Here is an 11229-nt window from a genome sequence, read left to right as displayed (position 1 = left end):
GCGCAGGCTCAGTAGTTGTGGCGCACGGGCTTAGTTGCTCTGTGGCATGTGGGATCTTCCCGGACCAGGGCTCGAACCCGTGTCCCCTGCATTGGCAGGCGGATTCTTAACCACTGCGCCACTAGGGAAGCCCCATATATTTTTTTAAAACGGCTTTTTTGAGATGTTTACATATCATACAATTCACCCACTTAAACTGTACAGTTCAGTCGCTTTTACTGTGTTCACAGTTATGTAACCATCATCAGAGTCATTTTAGAACATTTCATCACCCAGAGAAGAAGGCTTGTACCATTGGCACTCCCTCCCACCCCTGGCAACCACAGCTCTACTTTCTGTCTCTGTGCATCTGCCTGTTCTGGACATTTCATATAAATTGAATCATATAAAATGTGATCTTTTGTGAGTGGCTTCTTTTCACTTAGTATAATGTTTTCAATATTCATCCATGTTGTAGTATGTATCAGTACTTTTTTTTAATTGCCAAATGATATTTCATTGTATAGATACACCATATTTTATTGATCCATTATTCGATGGACATTTGGGTTGTTTGCCCATTTTGGCTATAGAGGGTTTTAAAAATTATTATTAATAATAGACCTTATTTTTTAGAATAGTTTGAGGTTTACTGAGCAAATAGTACAGAGAGTTCCATATAAATACCCCTCTCCTACCCTGTACACAGTTTTCCACATTACTATCGTCTTAAATTAGTATCATACATTTGTTACAGTTAATGAGCCAATACTGGTACATTAGTATTAACTAAAGTCCATACTTCATTCAGATTTCTTTTGCTTTTACCTAACGTACCTTTTCTGCTCCAGGGTCCTATCCAGGATACCTAAGTACATTTAGTTGTCTTGTTTCTCTAGGCTCTGACTTGTTTTTGATGACCTTGACAGTTTTAAGGTGTACTTTTCAGGTATATTGTAGGATACCCCTCTGATCTTCTTCTCATGGTTAGACAGGGTTTATGGGTTTGGGGGAAGAAGTCCTCAGAGATAAAGTACAATTCTCATCACGTCGTTTCGAGGGTACATACCATCTACATGGCTTATGACTGTTGATGTTGACCTTGATCACCTGGCTGAGGTAGGATTTGTCAGGTTTCTCCCCACCCCACTGCCCCCCATTCCATACTCTTTAGAAGGAAGTCACCTTGTGCAGCCCAGACTTAAGCGGTAGGGGACACTGCTCCCGCATCCTTTTGTTTTTGAAGTTAACATATTACCTTCTGAGGGTATTTACTGCCAGTAACTTTGGGAATAACCTACAAGCAAAGGGTAAAATTAAAACCTTACGTCCCTAGTGGTCCCTGGATGATGCTGGCCTCCTCACTAAATCATCCTGAGAATCAGCTGAACCCAGTGCCTCTGTTTCTGGCACTGTTGCCTGCCCATTAAAGTTTTAAAGATCGATTATCTAAGATTAGAAAGTTTAGGTTTTCCTTTCCCTTTCTCACCCAGTGCACGTTCTTTTGTTGGAAGTAATGAAACGGGCAAACCAGTGGGGACAAGAAGCAGGAGAAGCACGATGAACGTCCAGGAGGATAGTCAGGTGCTCCCCAGTTTTGTTCTCTGTGTCAGCCGTATAAAAGTAGGAACATCTGTACCAGTGATTTTGAATTTTATTTTATAGCAATTGTCAGAAATCCAGAAGTCCAATATGCAGATCAAGTCTAACATAGGCACATTAAAAGATGCACATGAGTTTAAAGAAGAACGTCCTCAGCATCCCCAGGATTTCCAAAATGTGATGCAACTTCTTGATAGTCAGGTATGTAAAAGTGGGTGATTACTGCAGTAGAGGCCTGATCTTTCTTGGTGAGGTATTTTACAGTAAGCACCATCTACAAAAAAGTGCCTCTTTCAGTGACGATGAAGGTGACTAATTCTTTTTTCCTTATCTCCTAACACATGTATAATTCATAATAGGTGTTCATTAGATACTTACTGATTGACTAATAGATGTGGATACAGAACAGTTGGCAAAGTTGTTTAATTTTTCCTTGAATAATATCTATTTGAATTGGTTCATATTACCTTAGTAGTTATTTTTCGTATTTCGGATGTAGACCCACTTTCAAAAGGCATAGAAAGGCATATTGAAGCCCTGACTTATTTTAGAGCTTTAATATATGGCTGCATTGGCAAACTGATGGTCTTTTACATTTATCAGATAAATTACAGTCATTTGGAAGTGAACCTCAGTAATCAGTACAGCCTTCGTCCTGGCTATTTTGGTCACGCTGATTTTTTTTTTTAAGCCGGGAAACATAGAGATTAAAGCTTATGAATTCAGGATTTTTTTAAAAAACAATATTATGTCATTTTTAAAGGTAAATGTGTTTTTGAACATGGACTACTGCCACTGCTTCTTGTCTTGCCTCTCTCCCCGCAATCTACCTTTCGTGTTATAGCCAGGTGATCATGTCACCATCCTGTCTAAAATCCTTCAATGGCTCCCCATCTTTCACAGAACAAAGTCTAGGACCCTTAACCAGCATTCAGAGTCCCTGGGCATCTGGTCCTGCCATCTCCCACCATTCTTGCCTTTACCTTGACGCTCCAGTAGCCCCAAAGAGCCCCCTGGTTCCCGGGACGAGGCACTCTGAGTTCTGCTTTTGCTTTTGCAGCTTTCTTTGTCATGCACCTCCCAGTTTTCAGGCCCTGACACTTATTCAGCTGGGATGGCATCTCTTCTGGAGAGTTCTCCTGGAGTTCAGGGTTATTGCACTGCCACAGTCCTCCAAGCTGGATGTGATCACGTGTACATTATGTGGGAACCCTCCATTGTATGTCCACTGTTTTTCCGGGCAGGGCAAGCAGGGCCTGTCTCTTAGTTCTCTCCCAGCCTGCCAGCGGCTGCCCAGTGAGGTGCCTGGTATGAGGTAGGGGACCAGGAATTGGGTCCTGAACTGAACTGTTGGCATTTGCTCCCAGCAGGCTGCTGTCTCACTAGTTGAAGGACCCAGTTATGAAATCCTCAGGTCCCACCTAAATTTCTTTTGTCTCCTTCCTGTGAGCTCTATCAGTTCAGAACCTTTGGACCCAGAAACCTTGGTGTTTCCTTTTAGCTTCTGAGGTTAACAAGCTAGCACCTGTTTTTTTAAATTAAGTTTTATTGGAACACAGCCGTACTATTATGTACCATCTATGACTGTTCATTTACATATTACTTATGGCTGTTCTCCTACTTCTAGTAGTAGTGACTGAGTCATCTGGCCCCCAGAGTCTAATATATTTTCTATTAGCCTCTTAACAGAAAATGTTTGCTGAACCTTGCCTCAGAGTATAAGATTAAAACCAAATGCAAGTGTGTTTAAACATTTTTGACTGTATTTATTTATTTTTTTAAATGCCTGCTAAAATTTTACCAAATAGATAGTTGTGTTTCATAGGTCCACACTAAAAGGAAGCTTCCATTTTGAGTAGATGTCATTGTTACAGTTACACTAAATTACTCTTGTTTTACTAATTTTGTAGGAAAGCAAGTGGACAGCTCGAGTTCAGGCTCTTCATCAAGAACACAAGAAAGAGAAGAGCCGGGTAAGATTAAGAAATCAACGACCTATAAAAAGTGGGTCTTTCTAAAAAGAATATTTGCTTTTCTCTATAATAAAGGTAATATTTATCCACTTAAGACATTTGTGGAGAAATATATAACAAAAATTAAAATTACTCATAATTCCAATACCATAGATAACCAGTGTTACTGCTTTGTTATAATTTATTTCAGTCTTTTTTCTATGCTGTAAATGTTGCGTTTCTGTAAGTATAGAAACCCATGCATATGTCTCACAAATTTTGAATTTTGCTTTATATCTATAACTTTATACATTTTTCATTTAATATATCATAAACAGTTTCCTATGTTTTAAAATATTCTTCGAAATCATGATTTTTTTAATGGCTCCATGATGATCTTCTGGCTGTATCATCAGTTATTTAATCATTTCTCCATTGTTGAATACATGTTTCTAATTTTTAAACATTACAGAGTGGCAGTCTAAATAAGTTTTGAATACAGGCATACCTTATTTTATTGAACTTTGCAGATAATTGTGTTTTTTACAAATTGAAGGTTTGTGGCAACCCTGCATTGTCAGATGATGCTTTTTTTTAGCAATAATGTATTTTTCTTTTAATTTTTATTTATTTTATTTTTGGCTGTGTTGGATCTTTGTTGCTGCGCGTGGGCTTTTCTCTGGTCGCGGTGAGCGGGGGCTACTCTTAGTTGCGGTGTGCAGGCTCCTCATTGCGGTGGCTTCTCTTGTTGAGCACCGGCTCTAGGCACGTGGGCTTCAGTAGTTGTGGCACACGGGCTCAGTAGTTGTGGCTCGCGGGCTCTAGAGCGCAGGCTCAGTAGTTGTCGTGCATGGGCTTAGTTGCTCCGCGACATGTGGGATCTTCCCAGACCAGGGCTCGAACCCGTGGCCCCTGCATTGGCAGGTGGATTCTTAACCACTGCGCCTCCAGGGAAGCCTGCAATAAAGTATTTTAAATTAAGATATATACATTGTTTTTTTTAAGACATAACGCTATTGCACACTTAATAGACCACAGTGTAGTGTAAACATAACTTTTGTATGCGCTAGGAAACCAAAAAATTCACGTGATTCGCTTTATTGCTGTGATCTGGAACTGAACACACAGTATCTCTGAGGTCTGCCTATAAAAAGAAGGATTGTTCACATTAAAGTCATTTTAATGAAAACAAAAATGAATTGTAACACCTATTCCTCTTCCGCTGAGCACATCAGAAATTTAAGTGTTAAAATGCTTTTATAATAGTGCAAAAAATGTAAAGTAGATTTATTTGAGATTTTAAGACAGGAAAACACCTGTTTATTTTTTCACTTTAAATTGTATGGGTTTTGTAGCCTTTTGTATCCCCTTTTGGGCAAACAACATAGACTGGGTGGCTTATAAACAACAGAAATTTATTCCTCACAGTTCTGGCGCTCCAGGAATTGGACAGAGAGAGCTTGTTAAAGGCGAGTAGTGGCTGGGCTATGTGTGGATATAACGCCCATGTTTCTTTCTCCAGTCTAAGCCACCCTTCTGAGCTCCAGACGAGATAGCCAGCTTTGTACTTGACATCTCCACTGCTCCTTTTTTTTGTTGTTTTTTTTTTGCGGTACGCGGGCCTCTCACTGTTGTGGCCTCTCCCGTTGCGGAGCACAGGCTCCGGACGCGCAGGCTCAGCGTCCATGGCTCACGGGCCCAGCCGCTCCGCGGCACGTGGGATCTTCCCGGACCGGGGCACGAACCCGTGTCCCCTGCATCGGCAGGCGGATTCTCAACCACTGCGCCACCAGGGAAGCCCTCCACTGCTTCTTAAATGTAACATGTCTAAAATGAAGTTCTTGGATTTGTTCCCAGAGGTGTCTTTCTTTTGGTTGATGGCATCCTAGTCCACTCAGATGCACTCCCTCAACCCCCAGTTCCAAGCTATTGGCAGGTCCTGCCGAGTATCTCATATCCATGTTCTTCTGGACATTTCTGTTGCTGCCATCTTCCACTGAGCTCCCACCATTTCTAAAAGGGCCCAGTAACTGGTTTCCCAATTCCAACCTTTTCCTCTTGTAATCTTCTCTCTGCAGAGCAGCCAAAATAATGTGGCTGTCGGCCACCACTGTAGCCTCATCCTCATCCTCTCTCTGAACCTACTCTTTTTAGCTACGGTGGCCTTCTGGTAATTTGTAGAACACGTGACCTTTTTCTCCTTTTACACATGGTTTTTGCTGCTGGGAGGTCCTTCCACTTTTTTTTTTTAATTTAATTTTATTTATTTTTTTATACAGCAGATTCTTATTAGTCATCGATTTTATACACATCAGTGTATACATGTCAATCCCAATTGCCCATTTCATCACACCACCACCCTATTCCATTGTATATATGTGCCACATCTTCTTTATCCATTCATCTGTCGATGGACACTTAGGTAGCTTTCATGTCCTGGTTATTGTAAATAGAGCTGCAATGAACATTGTGGTACATGACTCTTTTTGAATTATGGTTTTCTCAGGGTATATGCCCGGTAGTGGGATTGTTGGATCATATGGTAATTCTATTTTTAGTTTTTTAAGGAACCTCCATACTGTTTCCACTTGTTCTTTATGTGGCTGTCTCCTTCCCCTCTGATTTGGTTTTCTCTGCTGTGTAGCAAATTACCACAGATTTATTATCTCACAGTTTCCATGGGATAGGAGTCCAGGCACGGCTTGGCTGGGTTGTCTGCTCGGGGTCTCACAAGCTGCATTCAAGGTGTCAGCTGAGCTATGGTCTCATCTGGGGCTCCGGGGCCCCTCCCAAGCCCGTTCAGATGATTGGCAATGTGCAGTTCCTTACGGTTAGCCATGGGAGTGAGACCCTCAGCTCCTCAGTTCACAGGCTGGCTGTGACTTCTTCAAGGCCAGTAGGAGAGCATCTCTCCTGCCTTCATTCTCCTCCTTCAAGAGACCTGAAGTCACCCCAAGACCACTCCATCCGGGAAGGTGGTCCCCTCCCATTATTATTCTCATCGCTTCACAAGAGTAGCTCTCAACACTGTTTTAAATAGTTGGTTTACTTGTTTATTGTCTGTCTCTCCAACCAGATCACTAGCCCTGTGAGGGAAGGGCTCTGTTTACTCCTCTGTTGTATTCTCAGCATCCGTTCATGTGTCTAAAATGTGGTTGGTGCTTATTAAATATTTGCTGAATGAATGCAGAAGGTCGATAGGTGGCCAACAAGGGGATCGCACAGCCTTTTTTTGTGTGGATGGGGAGGTGTTGACCGTACAGTTCGGAAGAACAGGGTGGAAAGGGCTGTGTGTCGGTGTGACGTGATATTTGAACCAGGTCCTCTTAACCTCAGGGCCTGCTTGTCTGCCTTGCTGCCTTGCTCACCTTTCATGCTTTAGGCACTTAGCCAGGTGAGGAGAGGAGCAGCCAGTGACAACTTAGTGGAGCTGCTTTCCTGTGAGAATGTTGAATCTTTCCTTCGAGATGCTCTAAGGCAGTAGTTCCCAACCAGGGGCATCCTTCAGAATGACCCCAGCCTCTTCCAAAATACAGGTGTCCAGCTCTACCCGCTGAAGGTCTGATTCAGCAGGTAAGTCTGGGACATGCAGAGTTTGGAAACAACAACAATAAGAACACACCACCAAACCCCAGACGATTGTGTTTTGGATCCATGGTTTGAACCACAGCTCTTACAATTTGAAGTTCTATTTTTATTCTTCAGGGTATTCTTAGAGCATTGGGGTTTAGGGACAGAATTCAGGCTTCCTTATTAATAGGGGGTGATTTTAGGCCTCGTTCCTTTAAGCCTCTTGTGTTCCAGGCAACTGTGGGAATTTAAGTCGCCTTCTGGCTGGAATACAGCGTACAGTGTAAGTTGTAGAGGTTTACACTTGGCCACCGTGGGTGGTGATAGAGAGGAAGACCGACTGCCAGTGGTTTGGAGGAAGGAGAGCCCTGACCTGCCTCTGAGTGAGGCGCCACTCCCCACGTGCTGGGAGCGTGGAGTTTTTGTGCCACCGCCGGGCTACGCTGCTCCCTTGTCTGTTGGCTTTGCTTGTTCAGAAGCTGCTTGCTTCTTCCTTCATTTCTCTTAAACCCTAACAGAGAGGCAGATTCAATAAGGTTTAGTAATCTGTGACTGAGACCAAACTATTAATTATTCCACATGATTGGTGCCTCCCGTTCCTACAATGAACATATTGTATTTCTCTGTTTAAGGGAAGTTGCGTTTGCCAACTTTTTATTGCTTTACCTAGATTCTTGGCAGTCTTTTTTTGGTTTTGTTTTTAAATAACATTGGTAGGAGTTCAAAGGGAACCACAGGTAAACGATGGCATGCCCTTTTCCACCCAACAGAAGACTCTTAGAGCTTGGGAGGTTGTAGAATGGTCACGCAGTGAAAGGAGAGGAGGATGGGGTAATGTGGCTGGTAGAGAAAAAGTCTAAAGCTTGAAATGGTAGAAGGTCACAAGAAATGAGCTCCAGGGCCACAAGCCTTTTGAAATAATGTCTGGCTATCTCTTTCTTAGACTATCACATTTTCTGGTCAATTCTCCATTCCAGTATCAAAATGATGCCATCCCTTAGTTTTTCTTACGTACCCTTGCTGCTTGGGCCCTGCAGTGAGTCCCCATACTGTGGATTCTCAGCCTCCACCCAGAGCCCTGTACATTTTTATTGGCTTTTCCCTCTGTTTTCCAACTCCAGATTTCCCAAACTGCTTTTGGGGGTACTCTTCCAGTAGTCTGTAAAAATGTGGGGAAGTTTCCTGACAGTGTCCTCCTGGGGAGAGATTCTTAGCATCCACTGGGATATGTAGGGTTCTTTTTAGTCCTTACTCAGGAAACCCTTTTAACTTGGTTCAACCTATTGTTTGTCCGGCCTCATGTGAGCACAGAGCACTTCAGAGGGAAGACCCTGCAGTGTATGGATTGAGAGCGTTAACTTTTTGTTGTTATTTTATTGTTTCTCTGTTCAATGTAAATGGATTATTTTTAGAGTAATTTTACGTTCACAGCAACGTTGAGGAGAAAATACACAGCGTTCCCAAATACCCCCTGCCCACCCAGTATGCACAGCCTTCGCCATAATCAACATCCTGCACCAGAGTGGTACATTGGTTACAATTGATGAACCTACACTGGCATGTCATTATCCCCCAAAGTCCACAGTTTACATTAGGGTTCCCTCTTGAGTTGTACATTCTGTGGACTTTGACAAATGTATAGTGACATGCAGCCATCATTATGGTCTCATACGGAATACTTGCACTGACCTAAAAGTCCTCTGTGCTCTGCCTGTTCCTCCCTCCCTCCCCTCAACCCCTGATTCTTTTTACTGTCTCCATAATTTTGCCTTTTTCAGAATGTCATATAGTTGGAATCATAGAGTATGTAGCCTTTTCAGATTGGCTTCTTTCACTCAACAGTATGCATTTAAGGTTCCTCCAAGTCTTTTCATGGTTTGGTAGCTCATTTCTTTATAATGTTGAATAACATTCCATTGTTTGTATGGACCACAGCTTATTTATCTCTTCACCTGCTAAAGGACACCTTGGTTGCTTCCAGGTTTTGGCAATTATGAATAAACATGCGTGTGCAGTTTTCGTGTGGACATAGGTTTTTGGCTCCTTTGGGTAAATGCCAAGGAGTACAGTTGCTGGATCGTTTGGTAAAAGGATGTTTAGTTTTGTAAGAAACTGCCAAACTGCCTTCCAAATGGCTGTACCGTTTTGCATTCCCACCAGCAGTGGATGAGAGGTCCTACTGCTCCACATCCTCGTCAGCATTTGATATTGGCAAGCTCTGGATTTTGGCCATTCTGATAGGTACATTTTTGTTACTTTTTGATTTGGCGATTTCTTTCTTTCTCTCTTTTTTTTTTAAATTTATTTTATTTTTATTTATTTTTGGCTGCGTTGGGTCTTCATTGCTGCGCGCAGGCTTTCTCTAGTTGCGGCGAGCGGGGGCTACTCTTCAGTGCAGTGCCCGGGCTTCTCACTGCGGTGGCTTCTCTTGTTGTGGAGCACAGGCTCTAGGTGCACGGGCTTCAGCAGCAAGCTCAGTAGTTGTGGTTCACGGGCTTAGTTGCTCCACGGCCTGTGGGATCTTCCTGGACCAGGACTCCAACCCGTGTCCCCTGCATTGGCAGGTGGATTCTCAACCACTGCACCACCAGGGAAGCCCGCAAGTACAATTCATTAATACGTTTCATGGCATAGACAAAGTTTGAAAGCGTTGACTTTGAAGACAGGAAAGTTCAAGTCTGGGCTCTTCCCGCTCAAGTTGTCTGCGTCTGGGTCAGCTACTTACCTCTCTAGACTTGAGTTTCCCCACCTGAACAACGAGGTCAAAACTTGGATCCATGAGGCTGTGGTGTGGATTCAACAAGATGAAATGCTTAACGCAGCCTCTACACGTGTTGAGTGTCTGTTAAAAAAAGCCTCGCCGGTTAGGAAATGCTGCTCCAGGCACCCTCTGTGCTCCTCTCAGACACAGTTACCCCCCTTTATTTGACCTGCACATCCCTGTCTCTGTTTCCAGGCCGTAGGCTTGGAATGTCCTTAGTGCCACTTACCAAGGGTTTTTTTCTCTTCTGTTTAAGCAACTTCCGAAGTTGTTTTAAGAATGTTTCCTTAAATTATTGAAAACAAATTCTTCTTGAATTCTTGTCCAGTATTTGATCTTCCCTGAGGTTAAGTCTCAAAAGATGAATCTGTGCATCTTTGGATCTGTCTGTTCTCTGCTTCTCTTCCTTCTGTTCCCTCCCTCCACCCTCCCTCCCCCTCCCCCTCCCCCCTCCCCTCCCCTCCCCTCCCCTCCTCTCCCTCCCCTCCCCTCCCTCCCCTCCTCTCCCTACTCGGCTGTCTCTTCAGATGGCAAGTGGGTTCTACACAGAGACCCCCTGACCCACTCAGCTGCATTAGGTTTCCCCACTGCATCAATTCTCTCCTCCCTCCCTCCCTCCCTCCCTCCCTCCCTTCCTCTTTTCCTCTACCCCAACCCCCTCCACCTCCCATTTCTCAGTAAATATTTATTGAGAACCTGCTAAGAGCCAGAGACCATGCTAATTGCTGGGCATATAAAATAATTCAAGTGGGCTCTCCGGCCCAGGGAGTGCACTTTCCAGCTGGGATGATGCAGGTGGATGTGTGAGAACAGTACTGCGTGGGGTTGGAGCTGCTCTGAGGGAGAAGCCTTGATCCTTATCCTTGGTCCCTGTGTGATTTCATGTAACGGCTCAGGTTCCCTCCGCTGTTCACATCATCAGCGTTGGCTTTCTTGGGCCATGAGCTCCCTGGGAACAGAGATGAAGCCCCTTGTATAGCCAGGGCCTTCATACACAGTGATCAGAGAGTTATTCAGTGGGTAGATAACATACGCCAGCAAGAAGGTACTGCCGAAAGAAGAAATTTACATGCAGTTTGCAGATGAATGCCTTTCTTCATTGGTTTTTCCAGCTCCTGTCACATATAGAGAAACTTCGAACCTCAATGATAGATGATCTAAATGCAAGTAATGCATTCTACAAGAAAAGGATAGAAGAGCTAGGGCAGAGGCTCCAGGAGCAGAATGAGCTGATCATCACTCAGAGACAACAGGTATTTTGGAGTATATATTGGCACCGTTTTTTTTGTTTGTTTGTTTTTTGTTTTTGTTTTTTCGGTACGCGGGCCTCTCACTGTTGTGGCCTCTCCCGTTGCGGGGCACAGG

General features: G+C 43.5%; 1 protein-coding gene across 3 annotated transcripts in view; it reads left to right on the top strand.

Moving 5' to 3' along the window:
- DZIP1 (DAZ interacting zinc finger protein 1) overlaps nucleotides 1–11229 on the top strand; it is a 54600-nt gene that overhangs the window by 15627 nt on the left and 27744 nt on the right. For all 3 annotated transcript variants that reach the window (XM_055089441.1, XM_024123167.3, XM_024123166.3), the window contains exons 8-10: nucleotides 1645–1782; nucleotides 3492–3554; nucleotides 10977–11117. In XM_055089441.1, coding sequence (XP_054945416.1) covers nucleotides 1645–1782; nucleotides 3492–3554; nucleotides 10977–11117 — 342 coding nt within the window. The remainder of the gene's footprint in view (nucleotides 1–1644; nucleotides 1783–3491; nucleotides 3555–10976; nucleotides 11118–11229) is intronic.

Source organism: Physeter macrocephalus, chromosome 13, assembly GCF_002837175.3.
Source record: "Physeter macrocephalus isolate SW-GA chromosome 13, ASM283717v5, whole genome shotgun sequence".
Taxonomy (NCBI): Eukaryota; Metazoa; Chordata; class Mammalia; order Artiodactyla; family Physeteridae; genus Physeter; species Physeter macrocephalus.
The sequence above is the reverse complement of the archived record's forward strand: the minus strand, read 5'-3'. Positions and strand labels throughout refer to the sequence as shown.